At 42.1% G+C, this 25,396-nt stretch overlaps 1 protein-coding gene across 2 annotated transcripts in view; it reads left to right on the top strand.

The window, feature by feature from the left end:
* Positions 1-8,757: 8,757 nt before the first annotated feature.
* The window catches only part of LUZP2 (leucine zipper protein 2), a 301,757-nt gene continuing 285,118 nt past the window's right edge, over positions 8,758-25,396 (top strand). Inside the window, exon 1 of one of the 2 annotated variants that reach the window (XM_083599819.1) lies at positions 8,758-9,164. In XM_083599819.1, the coding sequence (XP_083455945.1) occupies positions 9,103-9,164 (62 nt within the window). In that variant the 5' untranslated portion in view covers positions 8,758-9,102. The remainder of the gene's footprint in view (positions 9,165-25,396) is intronic. The other variant, XM_083599820.1, reaches the window with a different exon arrangement.

The following is a 25,396-nucleotide window of genomic DNA, read 5'->3' as shown; positions in this document are numbered from 1 at the left end:
TACCATAATTGCATGTGCTAAGTGCAGATAAGCATGCTGTTCAATATACAGTCTATACAAACTAAAGTCAACCCTCCGTTTCCAGTTACTGTGCCCATTAATTTAATGCCTGCCATTCTCTGTTGGCCAGGGGATTTTTTTTCCTGAGGTATAGTAAAGACTGCAAAGAAGCTTGAAATTCAATGCAAAAAATAATTAGCTAGTATTAATGAGGTTTAAATGAGAAGTGTTAGAAATGGTTTTAGCTCCTCTTTCTCTTTAACAAACTATTAAGCAAAGAGAAAGAGAGAGAATTAGTAACTGTGTGAGTGTATAAGGCCAGGCTGACCATATACCCTTTTGTGGGACCACTCAGCCTCTCGTGAGATGGAGGGTATGTCCAGAGCTTTCCAGGAGAAAATTCTAAAACTTTCAGATGACAGTGGGTTTCCCTTTAAAGGCAAGGTGGCTATGCTTCTTTCTCCTGTTTTCTTTTGTATTGTAAAGCTTTGCCATTGCTTCAGGCAACAAGTAGGCTGCCCTCAGCAGCGCAGAGACATCCACTTGGAACATTCTATCCCAACTTGTATCAAAATTATACCACATCACAATTTCATGCTCCTGGTGATGAATCCTATCTTTGGAGGGGTGGCCTTCTGTCCTATTCACCCCCACGCAAAAAAATTACCCAAGCTGAATACAGCTCTAGTGGAAGCTGCATCTGAAGCCACAGAACGTTCTGGAGTTCTGAAGGTTTATGAGACTGTAGGAGAAGCTACTCTGGAGACCTGTGAAAAGAATCACTGAGGGAAGTGGGATGGTCTTTGGTTGTGTTCTCCAATATCCACCTCTGCTTCCAGCTTGTCAATAGCCTTCTTAAAATGTGGTGTCATGGTGCCCCAAGCTGGACACAGTACTCCAGGTATGGTCTGACTAAGGCAGAATAGAGCAGTGTTATTACTTCCATTGATCTGGACACTTCCATTGACTCATCTTAAGCTTGACTTCTACTAAGACACCTAAATCCTTTTCACATGAACGATCAACAACGATCAGATGTTCCCTTGTCTTATATTTGTGCAGCTGGTTAATCCTGCCTAAGTGCAGAACCTTACATTTGTCCTATCTAAATTCCTTTTGTTAGTTTGAGCCCAGTTCTTCAATATATTAAAGTCATCTTGAATCCCAGTTCTGTGTGGCATTAGCTACTCCTCACAGTCTGATGTCATCTGCAAATTTGATGAGAATCCCCTTAATTTCTTCATCTGAAAAGGCTGAACAACAATAGGCCCAGGACAGAGCTGTGCAGCACCCCATTTGACAGTCCCCCCCCCCCAGGATGATGAGGAACCATTAGTGAGCACCATTTGGGCAATGAGTATGGGGTTAAGCATAACATTGTCAGAAGGTCATCAAGGGTAGTGTGAGTGTCTATTTTTCCCCCCATTAAGAATTTCTACAGTGCTCCCAGTTGCCCGTGGTTCCTGATCTGAAAAGAAACCCTTGGGTGGAGTCACCTTAAGGCATCTTTCCTTAGAATTTAATTGATGCACAGAGAGCTATGAGGTTGCCTACACAGTGCCTGAAAGCAGTGTGCTCACTGATCCTTTCTTCCACCTTTTAAAAAACTAATTCCCACACCGACTGCTTTAACTGTAGAGATGTGGTATGTAAGAATTCATTTGAGACAAAAGATTGTAATCTGCATCTCAGTTACTCTCAAAACCTACAATTAAATCAGTGAGGTCATCAGAGCAATTGGAGGACTGTGGCTTAATTTCTATGTAGGCATTGCCAATGCTCACCTTTGCTTACTGGCTACATTGTTATTGCCTACAAATGGAAGAGATTTTTTAAGTTCTATTTTTATCCTGATTTGAAGTAAGCTTGAAGCAAGCTTAACAAAAAAGCCCTACAATTTTAAAAATGTAACTTCCATTTTTAAAAGAAGTAGTATAACAGAAAATCAAAACATTGAAGAGAAAAATAAAACCAATAAGTATAATTGGCCTTTATGCCGACTTGACAAAAGGTGATCCAAGGCAGTGGAATACGAGAATGCCCCACCCATTGGCTTTTTAAAGTGCCCCCCACAACATAAAAACCCAGTTACTGTCAAAGTCTATACGGCTTCATCTATAAAGGACCGTAAGTTTCCAAGTCAACTCCACAGCCCTATACAAACATTCTTTCTTCCACACACTTGCCATTGTGTGAGGGGCACACACCCGTCACAACATACCCGGAGAGGAACATTTGCAGTGGGGACCCTGCAAGATCAGGACTCCAGATCATATGGGGATCCTAGACAAAGAGAAAGGGGTCTCCACCACAAAACACACAGATGAAAATGCAAAGGATGGGAGGTCAGGAACCCACTCCCACTCCCAATACACAATGACAGTTACAGTAGCAGAACTAAATTCCACTGTGTTCATTCCACTTACTAGGGTGTAAGACTCAGGAACTTCAGTGAGATATGCTTCTGAGTAAAGCATGCCGAAAGAAGGCTTTCAACAACCTTGGACCTAAACAAACAAATGAGACACATTTATAGAGTAAGCTTCTCATTTTAATTTCCCAAACATGAGCATATTTTCCTCCCTACTAAAGCTGCTTGCACTGGCTCTTACTGTTGCTGAAAATTGAAAACAGAAGTCTCTCAGAAGCCTGATGTGTTGTGGAGAACTGGGTAACGGAACACTTCTTAACTTGCTTTATTCTGATAACAAACTCACTGCAATCCCATTGAAATTTATCTATTTTAAGAATCTCCTTATTGCTTGTGTTGCAGGTGGTGGTGGTGGTCCTGTTGTTCATTAATTGATTGCTTTTCCCTTTTTTGCTCTTTTGATGTTTTTTGTGCTTTATTAGATTTCTAAGTTGTAAGGACGATTCAACATAATGCCTAAGTCACGGAGTGTACAAAAAATATAAATAATAATTAGATTGCAAGCTTTGTTTTATGCCCTGCAACAGTCAGCACTTTGCAGCCAAATCGTTAGAACTAATGATCTGGTTAACAAATATTAGGTATAATTAACAACTGTCAAGACTTTGCTGCATTACCTTTGTTTTGAATTATTACTTCATTTGCACATTTTTAATTAGTATATGGAGATTGGGAGTTTTTTGGATTATTTTTTAAAAACTGTTTAATGTAGTAGTTCTTTTGAGCCATTTTGGGGGACAACCTCTTGTGTTTGAGATTGTGAGAGCACCTTGATAAACTGGTATTTTCCGTCCCAGATGACTTTATATTTATACTTTACAGGCAAAGTAGGAATGCCAGCATCTTGTCACCTCTCCATAAGATACAGCAAGTGTGTCTTCTGCTACTGCTTCTGCACAAATAATCTACTCCAGTAATTTCTGAATAAACCATGCCATGCTCCTAAGCAATGATGGTTGATTCACACATTACACTGTTAGCCATGTGCCCACCAGTGTTTGTAGCACTAAGCACCTTAAAGCAGCCTTTCTCTGCTTTGGGTCCTCCTGGTGCTGCTGGATCACAACTCCCATCAGCCTTAGCCAGCATGGCCAATGGGCAGGGATGATGGGATTTGTAGTCCAACAACAACAACAACAGGCTGAGGGAGGCTTCCTTAAGGAATTCTGCCCACATATCCATTAACTGTGGGGAATGGTTCATAGTGTTTAGTGTTACTAATATTGATGAGCAAAAGTCAAGTGGTAGAAGAGTGCCTGCCTTAAAAGCTTACAGCAGGGGTCAACCTGAGGACCTCATTCCTTTCTGGGCCATCTTCTGGGGACCACATGTCAGTGGTGGTTGGGGCCTGGGGCAAAAGATTGGGTGGAGCAATTACTTTTGTACAGTTGGCTAGTTTCTAGGCACACCTATTTCGAGCTCCATCCAGACAAGGAAGAGTCTGGGATATATCTCAGCCAGGCAAAATACTTGAGGATGCAAAGCAAGGGCAGTGAGTGGCATGGGTTGGGGAGAGGAAGAGTGGCTGGGGATTGGGAAAGTTTGAAGGGTCGGGGGAGGGAGATTGAGAACCCAGACCTGATTTTTCCCATCCCTGGCTTATAGCATCAGTGAACTCAAGAAGAGACATGTTGCATCAAGGGAAAGGACCATCTAAACCAGCATCCTGGTCTCCATGTGCCTATTGGAAAACAGAAGAAACATCATCATTGAATGGGAAAGCATCAAATGGAAGCACTATCTTTTGTAAACCTCCCCACAACCCCCCCCATTTGCAAAGCTCAGTTCATTTAAGTCAGTGTTTCCTAAACTTGGGTCTCCAGCTGTTTTTGGACTACAACTCCCATCAACCATAGCTAGCAAGACCCAGTAGTCAGGAATGATGGGAATTGTAGTCCAAAATGGCTGGAAACCAAAGTTTGGGAAACACTGATTTAACTGGAGCAGTAGATCAGGTCTCCCAAAGTAACTATGCATTTGCGTTGGCTTGACTATAATTTGTCATTGTGGTTTATTTGAGGGACTAGGTTTTGACAGATGTAGTCAATGATACATTGATCTCAGAATCACTTCTCAGTGTGACATCCCGGTATGTTAAGGCCCATTACACTAAGCTGTGGTGACTAACCAGATGCCTTATAAAATGTGGCGGCAGTACAGGGAATAGGAAGCTTTCTTAAGTTTTAATTCCCCCCTCTGAGAAAATGTTTCTGTTGAGAGGCAAAACAGTGACTGAATTCAGAAATTAATCTTCCACTCACCTTTCCCCCAAATGGCAAAAACTTCCTCTCTTCACTCAAAAATAAATAAGTAAACATCACTCTGGATGTAAATGACAGAAGGTTGGTTTAATGGGCTGAACGTGAGGTGCCTGGCAAGGTTGAAAGGTGAGGATCTGAGAGGTGGGCTTCCAGTAATAGGTCACCACATCACCATGGTAACACGACTGGCTCTGCCATGCAATATAAAGAAATTAAATATATATATAAAAAAACATTCTCACATTAATAGGGAACTGTGAAAAATCATGCTGAACTGAGTAGCTGCTATTCTAACTGCTGTAGTTATGGAATAGTGAAAAAAGTGAGAAATATCAAATATGGTCTTTTTATTAATATGCACACTCTTATTTCTCAATAGAACACATCCTCAAACTATGACTAAAACATGGTTGTATTTGTGACTGTTTAAAATGCCTTAAAGATCAGATGGTGTGTGGAGAACCAAGGTTGGGCATTCAGCTTCAGTTTAGACTTAAATTTGCCAAACCTAGACTGATTCAGGTTTCTGATCTAAGCCCCTATTCTAGTTTATAAATGAATACCAATTGGGGAACTCTGCTGGGAGCTGGTGCAGGAGGGGAAATTGGTGAAAATCTCTCTTCTCTTCACCCCCCCACACTTTCCTTTTGCTAGAAGGAACATTCTGAACAATACACTCAAGGGTTGCTACCTCTGGTGAGAGCAAACTCTGGAGTCAATCCACCATGGTCGCATACAGAGTGTATCTCTACACAGCTGTCATTGGGGCCTTCCACACATACAGTTTGTAGCACTCTAGCTGTTTGTCAGAGACATGGCCGGCAGAGCGGAATCTGCAGAGAGGGAGGAAAACAGAAACTTGGTTCTTTCACACAAGGAAAGTGAGATAAGCCCCTCTCGCTCTAGATTGCTGCCTGTCAGTTTTCGCAGCAGCACAGAGATGAAGGAGCAGGATGCAGGTGGTAGGAGGGAGTTGGATTCAACTCCAGAGGAGAAGGAATGGACTGCACCTGAGTCTCCAAGAAGTAGGAGGTGGAGCAAGTGATTAGAACAAAGGAAGACCCGCAGGAAGCAGGGGTGGATTTGGCATGTATCTGGCCTTGGGAAGGGCCAGAAGCCAGTCAAGTCAACTGACTCAGACAGTGAGGAATGAGTTGTGGGAAACCTGAATTGCTGAAAGCCCATAATAGCTAAATAAACCTCCACTAGTAAAACTGCCAGTGTCCTTGTCTTTTGTGAGAGAAGTGCTAAACCTGACACTGTTGTTTGTTCCAAGGGTTTTTGATGTGAAATTGTAGTGGGCCATTCACACCACTGATGTTACTCAAACCACAAATCCCAAGCTCCATCCATAATGTGAGACATTGCAGAAACCAACATTTCACACTGAACAACATTGTGGAACCATGCCGGAACGTTCACAAATGTCGGGTTTTTTGAGACAGAAGAAAAGGTTGTTTGATAGCTACAGTAACCTGAAAAAGCAATGAAATGATTGATGACATTAAGTTGGAAGTAGGCAGGAAAATCCTGTAGCTATAGCACAGGGCAGTCCAACTTTTCATACCAAGTGGGCTGCAAAAGTACTTCGACACAGTACCAATGGGTCACACCCTGCCTTGTTGCATGGGCGGGGAAACAAGGCCAAAATTTGACAGCCCTCCCAGCCCATCCACTGCCTTTACAAAGCCAGCTAAGTGAGGACTTTAGGAGCCTGTCGGAGCCCTCACACCTCCTTCCCAAAGTCCAGCATCCTTCCCCCTGGGGAACACAGCACAAGAGTTGTGGGTGGGTTCTGCATCAAATGTTGCTGAGGGCTGCAAAAGGAGGCCTCAGGGGCCATATGTGGCCCTCAGACTATGTACTGGACCACCCTGCTATAGCTTTACAAATGTTACATAGGGAGGGCCCTTCTGTACCAAACCAGTATTTCAATAATGTAGTATATTTCAAAACACCTCTCAGTGTATTATGCAGCAATGCATGGAGCCATGTTGTTCCAGTATAGTGGGCTACTTTAAATGTGTTTGGTTGGATCCAAACTGCTTCCCAAGAACAGAAGGGCTGTTTCCATCAGTGGAAGGCATGTGATTCAGTGGATGAGTCCTTCTGGTAGCAGGAGGGGAAGTCATTTCCCTTGATTTTGCCTTGCTGAAATCTGTTTCAGAGCATTGGGGGACCTTTTGGAACAGTGAAGGATGTGGCTCAGGAGAGAGAGAGAAAATTGGTGCCAGTTTCTCTTCCATTCCATCCCTGCCACCTTCTGCTGGCAGGAGCATCTGAGCAGAACTACACTCCAGGGAAGAGGGATGTTGCCTCCAGTGTGAGCAAACTTTGGATCCAATCCACTGAGGTTGCCTGCACATTGCTTTTCAAATAGCAGAGGCATACAATAAGGATCCTGTGAGCACACACAGGCTAATAGGAACCACTTGAGTAGTGACAGTGATTAGCAGCAAGTACTAGACTGTGGTTGGGACAGCACATCAAGGGCATGGGTCCCTTGAACCTGAAACTCTACCTTTATGCCAGGGGCAAAGTCATTTAAATACAAAAAGGAAAATAGTTTATATTAGCACCAATCACTGTGAAGGGTATATATCCATTTCCACATCATAAATATGAAAACAGGGGGCTGATTCAGACCTTCCAAGTGTCCCTATTTTCCAGAGATGTCCCTGATTTAGAGAAGCCATCCCGGTTACTGATTTGATCCCGGAATGTCCCACCTTTCCATAGGATGTCCCTATTTTCACTGGAGAAAAGTTGGAGGGTATGGAGTTATTCAACCTTCAAGTCTTCTGAAGGAAATCCTGTTTGGGGGACGGCTTTTTAAAAATGTTTTATTATGTTTTTTATATATGTTGGAAGCTGCCCAGTAATATGTGTGGAATATAAATAGTAAAATTATAATTATGGAATGGGGCTTCCCTATTTTCAATGGAAACATGTTGGAGGGTATGCTGATTCTGTTTGAATTTTTCTACAGTGTTTATTTGCAACGACACCTTGCCATTTGACTATGCATGCCCCGTTCACTATTAATTACCATGTGTGCATTTTGCCATTTAAACTGAATTAGCTTCTAGTTAGCATGTTTATAGCTGATGGTTGCCAAATATTTCCTTTCCTAATCTGCCAGAGGGTGAAAAGAAAGAAGCATAGGATGAATCTGGGAAGCTTTTGTCTGTAATGTATTGCCACTGTATGATGTATCAAACCATTTTAAATCTTTCTGATGCGTTCTGCATGAGCAATTATGTATTCAGGCAACCGAACTCTCCTTTCTTATGACCCATGTAACCGCCTTCACTTTCCAGAACAAGCTGTTCTCATTTCATGCAACTGCATTATGCTTTAAAATTCTGCATTTCTGTCATACCTTAAAATCTGGGAATCTATTGCCTATCAAAGAGTGGGGTTTTTATTTATGTGTCTTGGGAGTGAAGGGCATTCAGGACTTTTACACTTCTGTCAAAAACAGTTTGCCAGTAAAAGATGAGGACCATCATGTAAAGAATTTAACCTCTTTCAGAACATGCACACACAACTTAATGAAGTGTGTGACATTTATGCCAACTGTTGAGCTTTTTTCTTAATTAAATGACATATATAGAGAGAAAGCATAAGGCACACAAACACAGAAAGCAGAAATTTGAATTGTCCCTCAAATAGGTGCCTCAGGACTTTGTGGCATCTCAGGGTCTTTAGAGTGGCACTAAGATTCCAGTATATCTTTTGGGGTGCATTTTTACTTCATTTGTTTCGGTGCCAACTCCCATGCCGCCAAGATTTGTGCTTCTAATTGGCGCGATAACTTCCATTTCTAACTGAGCGGAGTACAGCCTTCGTATGCACAGTGCATGAGGTTAATTTGAAACTTGTCTGTTAATTTAAAGAAACCTGACCTGTGTTCTACATTGCAAATCCTGTTGAGTGATGCAACTTTAATTCTAACAACAGACAGATTTTGCGTCTGTGTGCTTTTCCCTTGATATCATTTTTAAGGCAAAAGTGATGTGCACTCCTAGCCTGGGAGCTAAGTAGCATCCACGGTGCTCTCACTTCCCTCCCTAGTTGCCACTTAAACTGCTAGTAATAACAAATCCTTCAGGACATCAATAGAGTCGCTGTGTTGAATAATCGCAGGCTATCAGGCAGGAGGCTTGCAGCAGCAGCTCCATTGCCTGTGACATCACTCCTGAAGCTCAAACCCCACTCTAAGCAGCCTTCATTAGTCAGTGTGTTGGTCTGTCTGCTTTTTCCAGATCTACAGACCGTCACACGCGGGAGCAGGGTCTTTGCAGAGGAAGGACTTTGGGAATCAGAAGCTCTGGGAGAGACGGCGGAATAAAGAAGGGAGGGAGAGCGGCAGCGAGCCCCAGAGAACGCAACAGACACACTTACAATATGAAATTCATCCTGCTTCGTTACTTGCTGTCCCTTTTCCCTGTTCTGGTTCTCAGCACCAGGTGAGTGCACAGATCTCTGACTTTGGAATGTGTTTGAGAAGCAGTTAAGGTGCATTTTTTAAGCTTGATTTTCATTCCGTTTTCTCTCATGTTTGTAAGTTCAGGGAGCACCTTTTCTTGAACTGATTCCAGGGTAGGTTTTCGTTTCATGTTTCTCCTCTCTCTCTCTCTCTCTCTCTCTCTCTCTCTCACTCTCACACACACACACACACACACACACACACACACGTCTTTGATTCTGGGTCATTTTCTAGTTAGTCCAGTCCATCCATCTCCTTAGCTGGTAACAGGGAAACTGCGAGCTCTGCAATGACCCAAACGCTTTTGTGATGAAGCAAAACTGTTCCTGACGTCCAGTATAGCTGTAGCAATTTTGCATGTGTTCCTGTGGAAATAAAGCTAAAGAAATGGGAATGGAGAACGTGGATTTCTGATGTTATGAGATCTGAGCTGGAAAATAGAATGCCAAAGCCTGGAACAGTTTTATTGCAGTAGGAGTTTTACATTTGAAACATAACCGTGTTCAGCCTTTCTGTATGTATTTGTGAATGGCATGAGCCTGGAATGGTATCGGGATGGCAGGGGTAATATTTTAAAGTTCCAGAAATACAGAAATCTCCCAGTGTATTGGCTTCAAATCAACAAAAGGTTTTGAGTTTTCAATTTTGGGCATCACAGTTTGGGATCTATGGAGAACATTTATTCCTGAGTCAGGGGCAGCATGTCCTGCAGCCGGTACACATAGCATGTGCAGTAAATCAGATCTTAAGGGATGACACTCTGTCTCACAGCCACATTGCACACAGATTGAAAGTTAATACTGTGTGCAGAGTAGGATCTGTTTGAGTAAAGACCTCTTCCGACGTCTTGCTGTCAGTGCATGGCTTTCAATATCCTGGTGCTTATAAACAAGAAAATGACAACCTCCTGCTATGTTGGCTATTAAGTACCTTGTAAACTTTTAAGTCCCAAGAGAAGGTAAAAAGCTGTGTGCCCACGCCTAGGCATGTCTCAGAGAATTGCCCATATCCCTTTATGATTAAGTTTTGCTTTCCTGCAAGGTTTCTCCAGCAGTGGATTTGAAGAAGCTTTCTATTCTGGGCTCTAAGTGTACTGTCACTGAAACAAGATTACTCACTAAACAGTTGGGTTTTCAGATGTAATCCACCTGAGCAAGAGTGCCTGCCAACTGCAGGTGTAACTGAGAAGGAAGGGTCAAAGAAGTAGGAAGAGAAGCAGCAGGACCACAGATAGTTTTGTGCTGAGATGTGCCAGGACTTCTTACTCAGCTGTCTACACTTTTAAAGAAGTTGTAATTTTAGGTTCTGCCCTGCTCAGCCAGTAATGAATCCCTCAGATGCTCTTTGATAGACCATGCAATTCTCTTTGAAGCCTTGCGTTGCAATTTGCTAATTATCTGAGGCTCTGTTTTGACTTACTGAGTAGATTTTGGAAATATCCTGTCGTATAAAAGACTCTGTCAATTCAGGCTGCTGATTTGGTGGCTAAACTGTAAGTGCATTGCCAAATGACACAGGAGTTAAATTCAAATGGAGGCTTGAGATGGAAAAAGCAACTCACCAAGAGATAAAAGTTTGCATCTTAAATGGGCTTTTGATTGAAATGCTTTTATAGCTGAGTTGATGGCTGCCAACTTATCTCCTGTTTACAAAGAACAGAAAAGGAAAGGCATATTTGCATTTCCATATGTTTTCAAAATTTGAATAGATTTCCTGAAAGAAAATGAGATCAGAGTATCAGCTGCTGTAACCTAGAATCTTGGCCAATAAACTTTGAAAGGATGTCATTAAAAAGGTTGTCACGTAAAGCTCTTTGCCTATGAAGTATATCAATGGTAAACAATTTTCTTCTCCTCTGGACTTACCTTGGAGTAAGCCCCACTGAATTCAGTGGGACTTGCTTCTGAGTAGACATGGTTAGGCTTGCAGCTTTAGATTACAAAACTAGAAAAATATGCTTGAGTGTCCATTAGTGTAACTTTCAGACTTGAACTCAACTTGCACATAGTTCTGAAATGCATGTTAGCTTGATTCTTTTCTAGTGATATTGAAAAGATATACCAGTGTGTGCAAATCACCAACCAGTCACTGATTACATACCAGTGAGTACTGATTTACAAGTAACTTCCTTTTAGAACTGTTATTATTATACGACTAAACAACAACAACAAGTTATTGTGAAGCTTCCACTAGGGTTTTGAACCTGCACTGGAAGCCACAGAGATTTGCAGCTCCAAGAGAAAGTGATTTTTTTAAAAATAACGTAGGTTTTATTTGGGCTCTTAATGAATGCTTAACAGAAAGAAACAAGAGTTGATTGATACTGCATTACTGCTAGAAGCATGTTAAGAGATGAGACTTTATTGGGAATGCCCATAATTACACAAGAGGAGTGAGAGGGAGGAGACAGTAGACAAATTGGCTCCGGGAACTAATTGGAAGTTGCCTTCTAAAGCATTAGTTTTAGGGTGCATATAATTTGAAACAAAGCTGCACCAGGGGGCATTTGTATGTTACATTTTACATTTTGATTTTGAATCCTAACTTTTGGAGAATATATTTTTGAAGTTACCCTCTTATTTTGTGTTAAATATTGGCATAATTCAATGACAGTAATTCAGGAGGCTGTTGGAAGTGAGCATATGGGGTGGTATTTTGGTAATGTGGTAACTCTGAAGAACTATGGGTATGGCCCCGTAGGGACTTCTCTGCAGCCACTTTGTCCTTGCAAAGCTGTGAGTGCAATAGGGTGTACACAGCCTTCTGCTGGTTTTTCTCTTTCAGGATTTAACCAGTGATATTTCTCCTGTAATTTATTCTAGAACAATGTCGTTGAGTTTGTAGCATCTAAGATTGTTCCTTGCTAACATATGGTTAATGCTCAGGCAATTGCCCAAGCTGAGAAGGTTTGCAAGAACAGTTGCTGTAGTGAAGATGGGAATCTATTATCCTGCTGTGTGAAACTGCTTAGCTCAGGCATAGCTAAAGCCACGAGTGCTTTGAGATTTCTTTAGAAGTATTTTCCTGTCAACTTGTCATGGACACAGAACAATCTTCATTTCTTGTATTTACCAGCACTAGAATCAGTGGACAGTCCACTTGATTGGCGGGTGAGGGGAGGATGCAGACAGTTAAGCTAAAGTTTACCAATCTTATTCCTTGGGGGGCGGGTTATCCCCATTTATCTGTGTGTGTGTGTTTATGAAGAGGAGTATATTTTTAAATAAGTATGCATTCTGCATGCATTTTTTCAGGAATAACTTATTTCCTTTTCTAAATTATATTTTCCCCATGAGCAAAGTAGAATAATCACAATCAAAGTTCTGGATTTCAGTACCTTGAAACTGCTGGTGGCCAAATCATGAGTCATGATTTGAGTCTTCTGATCTAGGTCTCCAACTGGGGCTTTATCAGTAAAATGGAAGCTAGGTCAAAATAATAAAAAAATAAGGTGTACTCTCAAGCTCTCTTGCCTAAAACAGCCTTTGCCAACCTGGTGCCTGCCAATTGTTTTGCACTAGAGACCCCATCAGCCCAGCCAGAACATACCTAAGAGTAAATGTTCGCAGAAAGAGACATTTCTGTAAGATGTGCTGTCAGAAATCTCTCTGGTGGAAAGTCATTGGGGATTGTTCTTCCTTCCCAGCCTCTAGGCATACTGGGTCAAGAAAGCAGCACTGCGGCATCCCAATACATGCTCCTTTGTATCTTTTCACCTTTCACTGCCACCGCTTCAATAGTTGTAAATAGGGATACAGTTGTCTATGTATTGTGTGTTTCTTTGAGTTGCAACCTGACCGACACTTTTGAAATCACGGGAGTCGGTATCTTAAGGACTACCAGCTCCTATGTGAATATGCCCAAATAGTCATTATCTGAAGCCCTCCTCTGGATGCACCTGTTTTCTGAGGTAAGGCTAGGTATGAGGCAGGTGGAAAAAGCACTTTTTCCGTGATGGCACCCCATTGTGGAATGCTCTCTCCAGGCATTTTTCGGGACTCTGGCACACGCCATATAATTTTTTAGTTCCTACCAACTAAGTGAGCCTAAAGCGCATCCCAGTTGTGAGCTAGCTTATCTGTGGCTCATGCTAACTTTCCTCAGTTTTGCTCTGTTGTTCAATAAATGCAAATATATATATAAAAAATGAGATCACATCTCCAGTGACCTCATTCCAAAAGCAACCAAACCCAGGAAACCTTTGAAAGCCCTGAAACTTTTAACCAGCTAAGAAAATTGGGGTACACATAGCAGTGCCCTCTTTTTAACACTTTACTTCAGCTCTAACATTTGCAGGCACATGAATTACTTGAGCTCATAGAACAGTAGGCTGTGATTTTGTAGTGAGCCAGTAGGAATCACATCTTAATCACTCTAAGCAATTTATTTTCTAGCTGGCAGTCCAGTGGGTCAAATCATTCCAAGTAGTATAGTTTAACTGTCTTATGGATTGTAGCTTTTCTTAAACATCTTCACTGGTATGGCTGTGGACTTTTCCAATAGCCCTACAACCATGAAATAATTTTTAGTGAAGCTGTATTGACGTAGCTTTTGAAGTATCCTTCTCAGCAAGTAATTCTTAGGATCACAAGTTAATATACTGGCTAAGTGGAGAGTACAGCATTAACAAAAGCAGTTTGCTGGGTGGTACAGAGCCACTACTCTAGCCTTCCTGCAGGAACCTTGTTGCTTACCAGGAGAGAGAGGGGTGAGACAGCAGGGAGGTCTGTGTGGTGCAAACATGGCAGCAGACCCAACCCGGCATTTCTGCCAATGCTTGTGCATGGTGCTGAGCCACCTGCTGGGAAGTTTGTGTAGCAGGTCTGCCTTTACCCAATTAGCTACTTCTGAGCATTAAGCACCCTGAAAACTTCCAGACCTCCAATGCAGATCTCTGACCCTCTGCTCTAACAATACACTCTACACTATGTGCATTGTTGAAAAAGAATGTTTGCAAGTATTAAAAGTTTTACAAGGCTAGACAGATACTGCTTCTATTCCAGTATTCTGGTAGCTTGTTGTTGTTGTTTAGTCATTTAGTCATGTCCGACTCTTCATGACCCCATGGACCAGAGCACACCAGGCCCTCCTGTCTTTCACTGCCTCCCACAGTTTGGTCAAACTCATGTTTGTATCTTAGAGAACACTGTCCAACCATCTCATCCTCTGTCGTCCCCTTCTCCTTGTTCCCTCAATCTTTCCCAACACCAGGGTCTTTTCCAGGGAGTCTTCTCTTCTCATGAAGTGGCCAAAGTACTGGAGCCTCAGCTTCACGATCTGTCCTTCCAGTGAGCACTCAGGGCTGAATTCCTTCAGAATGGATAGGTTTGATCTTCTTGCAGTCCATGGGACTCTCAAGAGTCTCCTCCAGCACCATAATTCAAAAGCATCAATTCTTCGGTGATCAGCCTTCTTTATGGTCCAGCTCTCACTTCCATACATCACTACTGGGAAAACCATGGCTTTAACTATACAGACCTTTGTTAGCAAGATGATGTCTCTGCTTTTTAAGATGCTGTCTAGGTTTGTCATCGCCTTTCTCTTCACACTGGAGAGCCAGTGTGGTGTAGTGGTTAAGAGCGGTGGACTCGTAATCTGGGGAACCGGGTTCGCGTCTCCGCTCCTCCACATGCAGCTGCTAGGTGACCTTGGGCTAGTCACAATTCTTTCAGCCCCACTCACCTCACAGAGTGTTTGTTGTGGGGGAGGAAGGGAAAGGAGAATGTTAGCCGCTTTGAGACTCCTTAAAGGGAGTGAAAGGCAGGATATCAAATCCAAACTCTTCTTCTTCTCCTTCTCCATGAAATAGGTGTCTTTTAATTTTGTGACTATTGGTAGCTTATAACAAGAAATTAAAGTTGATATACATATGTCAAAAGTCAGTTCCCCCAAACATTTCAGTTTATAGGCATTGGTATTCTTTTTCAAATTGCCTTTTTTGGGGGGTATTTTTATTTCATTATACCAGAATTGTTACCACAATGTACTGTGAAAATACATTCAAAGGTTAATTTGCATTTTAGCTTTCTTTCTTTGCCTGAAGTGTATATTTTAAAAGATGTCAGAAAGTTACCACTACTGTGAAATTATTATAGATTTTAAAGAATGCTAGGACTGTGCTGAATATTTTCCATATTTGGGTCAAAGCTAGCAATTTTGAAAACTTTCCCCCTCAGAAGCTTAGACTGCCTAAATGCTTGTCGTTTTTTCAGGCCTGCACACTGTCATCCCACCCCCGTTGGCTGTTGTTTCTTCAGCAGAAGAATGGAGAAAAGAGAAAGACAATATGTATGGGAAGATTTATTAACAAATTACTTATCAGATATTACGGCACATTTTGAACATCCGCGTTCTTCCTCGGGGGAAACTGTAATTCAGGTTCCAGCAAAAAAACAGCTAAATAGATCAAGATTTAGATGGTGAACATTTGCTAGAGAAGCTAATCTTTCCTGGTGTTAAATGAGTAAATGAACAGTTTTGTCAGAATAGCTGGAAAATCATTAGAAAGGCAGGATCAGGCTGCTTGTTTTTTGCACCATCATTTGCAAATATGGTTGGTAACCTTGTCAAACTCTGGCTACGGGTGTCACGCTATTCAAAAGCTTTTTCTACTGAAGGAGTGGAGTTGGTTCAAGTCAATGAGATAAGTCAACAACTGCATCTTCATGAAACTTCTTGAGGTTCTAAGATAATAATAATAAAAAACCTCACAGGCATATACGGTTTTCCAATCAAAATTTGAAGAAAGAAATTACTTGCAACATGTGTATAGCAAACTTCAAAATTTTGACTCATCCCTGAAGCTTCCCCCCTTCCATCTGACCAAGAGGGTGCCCTAACCCTTTGGATAAGATGGTTGCAATGGAGGCTGGGGGGAGATAATGGCTGCAGAGAAAGGAAGATTCACCAAAAATTGCTTTCCTCTTCATTTTGCTGACATATGCATTTTGATCTTGGAGCTTAACCAACTGGATTCCACCCAATGCGCTTTTCCATTGCTTTTATTAATAACAGAAACCTATTGGGGTCTTTCTTCCTATGGTAGCAACCTTTTCTATAGTGTGTGTGTGTGTGTGTGTGTGTGTGTGTGTGTGTGTGTGTGTCTAAAATGGTGCGCAGTGTAAACTGACACCTGATCTTGCAGTCATCAACAGGCATGTAATACAACCTGAAGAAAATGTTGTTTACTCCTAATAATGTGTGTAATGCCGACACTCACTAAATGGGTGTACAATAATAGGGTAAGATTTGGTTTATTTAAAAAAGAAAATATAACTGGGTCTCATATTAGTTTAATAGCAGGGGAAAGGATTATGGCAGCACCCCCCGCCCAAAGTTCAATAGAACCATTCCACAGCCGTTTTAAATTGCTATTATAAAGCACTTTGTAATTCAGTTCACAGGAACAAGTGCCACATTAGTGACTTTTGACAGAAATGAATATAGATTTCTCGAGTCATGAAGACACAATTTCTGGGTTTCATTTTAAATTTATTTATTTATTTAAAACATTCATACCTTTTTACTCTAATGCCCGAAATGCTTATGGCAACAATGTTTCACATTTTTTCCTATAAACAGCAGAGAAAGCAGATATGGGTTTGGGGTAAAGCCTCTGTTGTTTAAGCAAAAAGTATGATCCTAAAATGAAACTTTGAACTTGCAACATAAAACTACAATATTGACTTTCCTAGCCCTGTGCCAAGGCATCCTCTTTACCTAGTGTTTACTTAGGCAATAGGCAGAATTCTTTGAGCGCATTAATTATCTCTTCTTGCAGTGACTGGATCAAGTATAAAAAACGTCTGAAGAAAGGCAAGACTAGATATTGGCTCTTCCGAGTAGACACGCATAAGGTTGAACTTTAAATCTTCCCCATCCTATGGGATCACCTCATACTACAAGATGTGAATTGCTGTGTCTGGTTTGCTTCACATCACTATAGAATGGGACAGAGAAATAAAGGAAGGACCCCAAGATGGAGAGGATGGGAGAGAAGACACTAAAGGCACTAAAGCATCGCTTCCTTATGCCGCAAGGGTGCCATAATTTTGTTGGCACTAACATCTGGCAACAAAGCTATTTTGAAATTTGTGATTTAGCTCTGCCAAGTACAGTGGTACCTCGCAAGACGAATGCCTCGCAAGACGAAAGGGTTTTTCGTTTTTTGCGTTGCTTTGCAAGACGATTTTCCCTATGGGCTTGCTTCGCAAGACGAAAACGTCTTGCGAGTTTGTTCCCTTTTTTCTTAAAGCCACTTGAAGAGGCGCAGTTGCGACGGATTGTGCTTCGCAAGACGAAAAACATCGCAGGACGAAAAGACTCGCGGAACGAATTAATTTCGTCTTGCGAGGCACCACTGTATGTGCACGTATATAGATATGTGAGCATCGCAATGATGCCATTCAACTTCTGATCTTTCTCTGCTTCTTCACATGAAAAAGATACTAGTTGATGGCACCATTTCTGAAGCATTCATCTTCAAAGTTATATAATCAGCTTTACTTTCCAGCTTTCCCCCCTGAGATTTTTTTTCTTGTATGTATTTATAAACCATTTTCCAAAATAATGGACTGGAGGTTTTAGTAAATGTTCATTTTTTTACAGACAAATTTAATCAGTACCACTTCCTTTATTTTATAATAGCTTCCCCCAACCTGATGCTCTCATTATGTTTTGTAAGAAGTTGTTTTAAATAGTTCTGATATATTGTAATATTGTGTTTTCATATTAAACTTGAGTTTTCATTGTTGTTACCTACCCTGGGACCTTAGAGTGAAGGGCAGGTAATAAAATATAGTGACAACAGCAGCAGCAACAACAGTGTACCTATCAACTCCAGCAAATGCAGCCTTGCTTGTTGTTACTGATAGGAGATACAGTACATAACCTTTGGTGGGCATCAGCTTGAGGAATGATGCTTTGAGTGCACATTTAGGAGAGCCTGTTTGGGGTAGCAATTAAGAGTTCAAATTCCCATTCAGCAGTGACACTCCCTTGGTGACCTTGGGGCAGTTGGCTTCTCTCAGCCTAACCTACCTCACACACTTGTTCCAAGCATAAAATGGGGAAAGCCACACATGCCACCCTGTACTCCTTGGGGAAAAGGCTGGATATAAAGGCAATGATAAATAAATAAAATCAAGAACAGTGACAAGACTCATCAGAGGGTTGCTGTTCTCTTCCTGTAAGCTCCACAACTTTCTACACTTCAGCAAATTATCCTACTATCTTCTATCATGTCAAAAACTTTTTATGAGACAGAGTGGCAAGTCCACATTAAAACACCTAAAATGAAAGTACCTAGTCAAATACAAAAACTCAAAAATAGGCAGAGATCAGTGGACAGATAAAGTACCATTCCTGCCTGTTGTAGCTTGCCAAACTATAAAAAGTCCAGTTGATTAATTACATGCCAAACCTCTTATTAATTTATTGACTTTATTATTAATTTGTTGACTATGCTGACATTGCCAAAACCTCACTCCAGATATATTTTTAATAAGCAAAGTTTGCAATTGCTCATTAGATGAAAAAGCAGTATTGCGTTTTCTCTACCCCCCTCTCAAATTCCATTTACCGAATCTGATGAGAACCAAATACCATTAAAAAGCAAATGTCTCCTGGTACAATCACATACATATTTGTTGCAAAAAATTGTTGTGATGTGCCATTACATGCCAACATGTGTAACAGAAACAAATGCATGTACGCATCCAGCCCTCAATCATGTTGGCTTCACAGCGCAGCTACTGTTGTTGTGCCATCTGTGTATTATAAACATTGCTATTCTTTAATTTTGCCTGTTTGAATTTGAAAGATCAAGCTTCCCTCTTGACACATAATTCATTCCACATTTGCTTTTCTATTGTCTTGGAATATTTTCTGGTTTCTTGTAAAATGTACATCTGAAATGGTGGTGTTTTTTCCTCTGCTTTGTGGACCATAGACATCAGTGAAAGGAAGAGGAAGAGACTGGTCCTATATTTGAACCTTGTAACACCTTGGACTTTTCATATCAATGTTCCTTTGTGAGCTACTGTAATGAACTACAGCCACACATGATCATTTTTCCAGTATAGCACTCCTAGTCATCAGTCAATTCATTGGATTCCTGATAAACATAATGGTTCGTATCCATTCCAGGTATAACTTCCATTGATTGCAAAGCCACAAAAATCAATATAGCTACATCAGGGATGGACTGAGCTTGAAGACTTAATAACTACTTTGATGACTTATGATTTGGGGTGAATGCTACAAAATGCAGGGAATGCCCAAATCCCTGTACAGATTCTTTGACTCTGATAAAAATGCATTGCGGCACCCTCAAAACTCATTTTAAAGTGAGTTCAAACATTATGTCATTCGTGTAATAATGAGCTATTACACAGTCAATCTGAATTTATGAAACTGCTAGCACGAGGGTTGGTATTTTTAATGCATGACTGAAATTTAGACAAGTTCATATAGACGGAAAGACAAGTATCAGCCATGATAACAGCTAAGTAACATCTGTAAGTTTAGAGGCAAGTGTGCTGTAAACCGCTTGTTGTCTTTAGGGGAGACAGCAGAGAAGGGCTGTTAGGTTCATATTAGTCCAATACTGTTTAATGTCTGAGAGAAAAAATAAGATGCAGCCCCTTCACCATGACACATACAAAAACCATCCAGACTGGTAGCTGAATCTTCTTTCAACATAGTGCAAGGAATAGCAAATTAGCTTGGAGAGGGTGTGTATGTGTCCTGGGCAGACCACATTTCTGTCCTTTGCAGCTCCCTGGTATCTTCTACTCGAGGCATGTGCTTCATTCAGCCTGATGGTACGGTCAGATTTCCAAACTGCGATTGGCTAATCTGTGTCCAGGGCAGTAGTCTATCAGCTCCATCTGGTACACAGGCTGAGACCCTACCTGCCCACAGACCATCTTGCCAGAGTGGTGCATGCTCTAGTTCAGGGGTAGGCAACCTAAGGCCCGTGGGCCAGATCACCTTCTCAATCCGGCCCACGGATGGTCCAGGAATCAGTGTGTTTTTATATGAGTGGAATGTGTCCTTTTATTTAAAATGCATCTCTGGGGGTTTTGTGGAGCATAGGAATTCGGTCATTCCCCCCCCCCCCTTCAAAATATAGTCTGGTGGATCGATCCACAGCTGAAGAAGGTTGCTCACCCCTGCTCTAGTTATCTCTTGCTTGGACTACTGCAATGCACTCTACATGGGGCTACCTTTGAAGGTGACTCAGAAACTGCAATTAATCCAGAATGCGGCAGCTAGACCGGTGACTGGGAGCGGCCGCCAAGACCACATAACACCAGTCTTGAAAGACCTACATTGGCTCCAGTATGTTTCTGGGCACAATTCAAAGTGTTGGTGCTGACCTTTAAAGCCCTAAATGGCCTCGGTCCAGTATACCTAAAGGAGCATCTCCACCTCCATCGTTCTGCCCGGACACTGAGGTGCAGCACTGAGGGCCTTCTGGCGGTTCCCTCGCTGCGAGAAGCCAAGTTACAGGGAACCAGGCAGAGGGCCTTCTCAGTAGTGTCACTCGCCCTGTGGAACGCCCTCCTACCAGATGTCAAAGAGAAAAACAACTACCAGATTTTAGAAGATATCTGAAGGCAGTTCTGTTTAGGGAAGCTTTTAATGTTTCACCGACTGTTGTATTTTAATATTTTGTTGGATGCCACCCAGAGTGGCTGGGGAAACCCAGCCAGATGGGCGGGGTATAAATAATAAATAAAAATAAAATATTGCTGGATTTTATTGTTGGTCTGATCCAATTGGGATCAGGCTGTTGTGGGGGAAAGCCTAATGTGTTCCAACTTCTTGCAACTTCAGAAAGTGGAGAACGTGACTGCACACATCTCTCTGTGTTTGACTCCATTTTGGATGTGTATGCCATGGCAAACTAGTGAAATCAATGTGATATCTGGTTCTTAACAAGAATAGCATTTGGATGAAGTTCTCTGGATTCTAAAGGGTTTCCAATATTTGTGTGGAATAGTTTCATACACTGGACCTGAAGAGAGTTTGTTTTTAAAAAACTAGAGCTGCCCGTAGCATGACCCATACGGAGCTACAAGGCTTAGGCAGCTGATTGGGGTTATGTGTGGTTGCTTGTGATCCCATTTGCCACCTGCAAGGCTAACAACCTGCCATGGCTGACTGGCTCAACATTGCCACCCCAACATCTTCCTTCCTACTGCTGTTGCCTCCATCCTTCCACCCACTCACCTGTCCTCTCACTCACTGCTGCTGCTGACACAGCAGTGGAACTACAGTTACATGTAGTTCCACAAAATGTAGTTCCATTTTGAGGAAGGGGTCCTTCTTCAGGGCAACACCTTGCAGTTGAGGCTGTCCAGAGAGTGCCTGCACCACCTCCGCTTTGTGCAATGGCCACCAATTACCATTTAATATTTAAAATAATATTAAAACATATTTGAAAAGGAATTTGTCCCCCTTGACAGCAAAGCAACACCACAATGTATAACTCTGAGTAAGGACTCCTTCCTCGGAGCAAGGAATTGAGTATCCATCCTGCTACTGCTTTGTCAAGCAATGGTACAAAAACAGAAGTGGTAGGAGGAGGCAGTGGCAGCGCAACTGTCTCGGGCAGTGGAATGTTTTACTTGCCTGGAATGCATGCAAAAGTAAATATTTTGTTGATTTCAGTGAGAAGACTGGGTATCTACTTACTACAGTAAGTAAGTACCTTTCAGTGGAAGCAATTGGATATTAAAATGTTTACGTTGGAGTGGATCATGCCTGTAATTTGTAATAGTTTTAAACACAGGGTTTTGTTTAATTTTAGACTAGGTTGCAATTTAGTTACTGCTATTATGCATGTTAATTCCATACTAACTGTATTTCTAACAACTTAGAATTACTTATAGTTGTACCTTCCCCCATATAACCACATTCTTCTTATTGGAATCGGTTGACATTCCTAATTCACTGCTGGTGTGTGTCTAATAAGAAGTCTGGCAAGAAGTGATACCTATTCCTCTGCGCACCAATATGCTAAAACCGAGATGTATACTAGTTACACAGTTATGCTTGTCGTCCATTCTTGATTTAGTAGAGGATGAATGTGGCTAAGCTCCATCAGAGTTGAATTGAGGGAACTGGATCCACTGCATGTAAATATCCAATCCTTGAATATGCTGTGTGGAAATATTTGTGGCAGTGGCCACTATTGGGAGCCCCAAGGAAATAATATGCTCTGCTTGCATTAGGGAAAGTTTATGCTAATCGTACAGGTACACTAGAAAAAGATGTTTTGGATTTGGAAGGCAGACCTAAGATGAGACAAAATAGTAGATGTTAAAATGGATAAGCTTATTTTTCCTGTTGAAAACTCTGCTGCTTTACTATCCTGCTAAACTGAATTGATATTTAACTATCTTGTTAAGTACCACTTCAAGCACACAGATGTCCCCATTTGCAAAACTGAATGGCAAAGCGAAATAATACAACTTGAACTCAGTAGGTTTTCTCCAAAGTATGTAATATATTGTTATTATTCAGTAGCAGCTTTTCTCTGCTGCTGCCTACTCTCTCCCCCCTCTCACCTTGTGGCCTTTTGATGGCTGCTCCACTGATTCTTCTTCACACTTAAATGGCTGCCAATAAGAATAACAGGGGATGCATTTAATGATATTTTTTAAACTTCAAGATCTTATCCACTTTTGTCTTGATGCACACACATCCCAATTTGGCCCACAGGTCTTTGCATGCTCAGACCCAGAGGCCTCCCCCCTAAAGAAACTCACACTTGACTCAAATTTTAGTTTTGGTTTTTGGCAGAATTTAGGCCACAACTTTATTGATTAAGAAAGTGAGTAGTTGCATAGCCTCTGGTTCGACTAGCTCCCTGCACCCTTGCAGGTAGCGCTGACCCAGAGCCATATCATAGGTCAGCCAAGGGTGAACACTTGAGGTAGGTGGAAGGCCCGGGAACAGACTATGTCCGCTCCGCAGATGCTCCCCTGGACTCAGGCACAGGCACAACCCCCTCTCGGGGGTTGACCAAACTAAGTTGAGTCCCTGGATTCCTTTAAGGGAATACCCTTCACATAGGGATGGTGAGACTGGTCTCCCATCCCTATCACCTGAACCAGTGCCTATCTGCAACCTTACAAGTTGTGACGATTTGCTGCGTGGCAGGCGAAACCCAAATGGCAACAGCCAATCCACCAAGTGGGGAAAATTCTTGCCGTGCCCCTGTCCTAATGACAGACGACACACGACGGCACAGCAAGGTCAATCACAAAAGACCCTAAATATAGGGAAAGGTGGGCAGGTGTTCCGATGCACGAGCCGAAAGAGGAAGCTCTGGGTCACGTGCAAGGGATTAAATAGGTCCCCCGGTCCATTTAGTCAGCTCCCCATTGGCCAGATTAAACCCAGCAACGAGGGACCTACCAATCAGGTGTTGTGGCTATCCAATATACCCAATCACAACCAGGAGGTCAGTCTCCAGGTCTCACTGCAACACATGCCCTCTTTGAGGGAGGACATGCTTTCTCCCCAAACCACCCCCTTCTGCCCCACCCATCTGTCAAATGTTTCAGTGAGATGGGGGAACATCCTGCTTTTAGTCCTAGCTGACACGGGGGTTATACATGTCAATATCATGGTCAGGGCTAGTCACAAAACATGTCAGGGGCTAGACTAGTTGGTGTGGCTCTATCCTTCTGTTACTTATAGAGGAGCTATATCTTCTGATAATAATAATAATAATAATAATAATAATAATAATAATAATAATAATAATAATTTATTATTTTTACGCCGCCCATCTGGCAGGGCTTCCCCAGCCACTCTGGGCAGCTTCCAACCAACTATTAAAATACAGTAATACACATGGTGAGGCATGTGAGACTTCAGACAAATAGACCTTATCCTCCTTACAAGAACCTCCAGCAAGTTCGTCTGTTTTTCAGTCCCTGTAAACTGCCACCTCCTCTGAGAGAAGTGGGGTCCCTGTCTTACTTTCTTCTTTTTCTTATGTGCTAGCATGTATTCATTTGTCTGTCAATGAAATGGGTAATCAATCAGCCAGTTACAAGGGTATTAAAGTGCCTTCTGTTCTGAGTCAGCAGCATGTGAATTCATGGTGTGGACAGCCATCACTGGAATGATTACTGCCTCATCTATTATGGTCTTTAATCATCCCTTCTGCAGCTTCTTAATTATGGGTCCTGTGGCAGGACACAATGAAAGGCTGCAACATAAACTAGGGAGGGAAATTGCCATTCGTAATGTGCACTTATCGGTTATACTACAGTAGTAGCAAAAAAAGATTTCCAATATCCTATTGAACCTGGGGAAAGCGTCAGATGTCACATAAAAACTAGTGAACAGGTAATAAAATGTGAGCAAATGGCTAAGTTTCAATGGGAGAAATAGCACACCTGCCAACTAGTAACCTACTACATGGGCATTGTTTAAAGAGGGCAGGGGGTATCCCTTCCACCATATTTCAGACATCAATGTTGCTACTGCTGGCGGATGGATGGATTGATTAACCACCACAAGGAGATTTCTTAAAGCATGCATTTAATCTTTTGCATATATCCAAGAGGAGGCCTAAGAACTTCACTCTGAATATCCACCTCCACCCCCCAATCCCCAATCTCTCTCCAATCAACATGGAAGAACACCTTTCATTTGTCTGTGCTGCATTTATACACAACAAAATTAGCCATCGGTATCCCCAGGCTTGGCTAACCTGCCCTGCGAAAGATTTATTATTGCATGAAAGCCACACTTTCTTACTTTACACCAGTAATAGCCAGCATGTAGGACCTGAAACCCGTGGGTGGCACTGTGGGTTAAACCACAGAGCCTAGGACTTGCCGATCAGAAGGTCGGCGGTTCGAATCCCCGCAACGGGGTGAGCTCCCGTTGCTCGGTCCCAGCTCCTACCAACCTAGCAGTTCGAAAGCACATCAAAGTGCAAGTAGATAAATAGGTACCACTCCGGTGGGAAGGTAAACGGCGTTTCCGTTTGCTGCTCTGGTTCACCAGAAGCAGCTTAGTCATGCTGGCCACATGACCCGGAAGCTTTACGCCGGCTCCCTCGGCCAATAAAGCGAGATGAACCCCAGAGTCAGCAACGACTGGACCTAATGGTCAGGGGTCCCTTTACCTAGGACCTGAAACAGGGCATTAGAGGGGTGGGACAGGGAAGAGTTGATCACG

Source organism: Podarcis filfolensis (assembly GCF_964270895.1).
Source record: "Podarcis filfolensis genome assembly, chromosome: 1".
NCBI classification, from domain to species: Eukaryota; Metazoa; Chordata; class Lepidosauria; order Squamata; family Lacertidae; genus Podarcis; species Podarcis filfolensis.
Note: the sequence above shows the minus strand (reverse complement) of the source record. Positions and strands in the feature narration are given on the sequence as shown.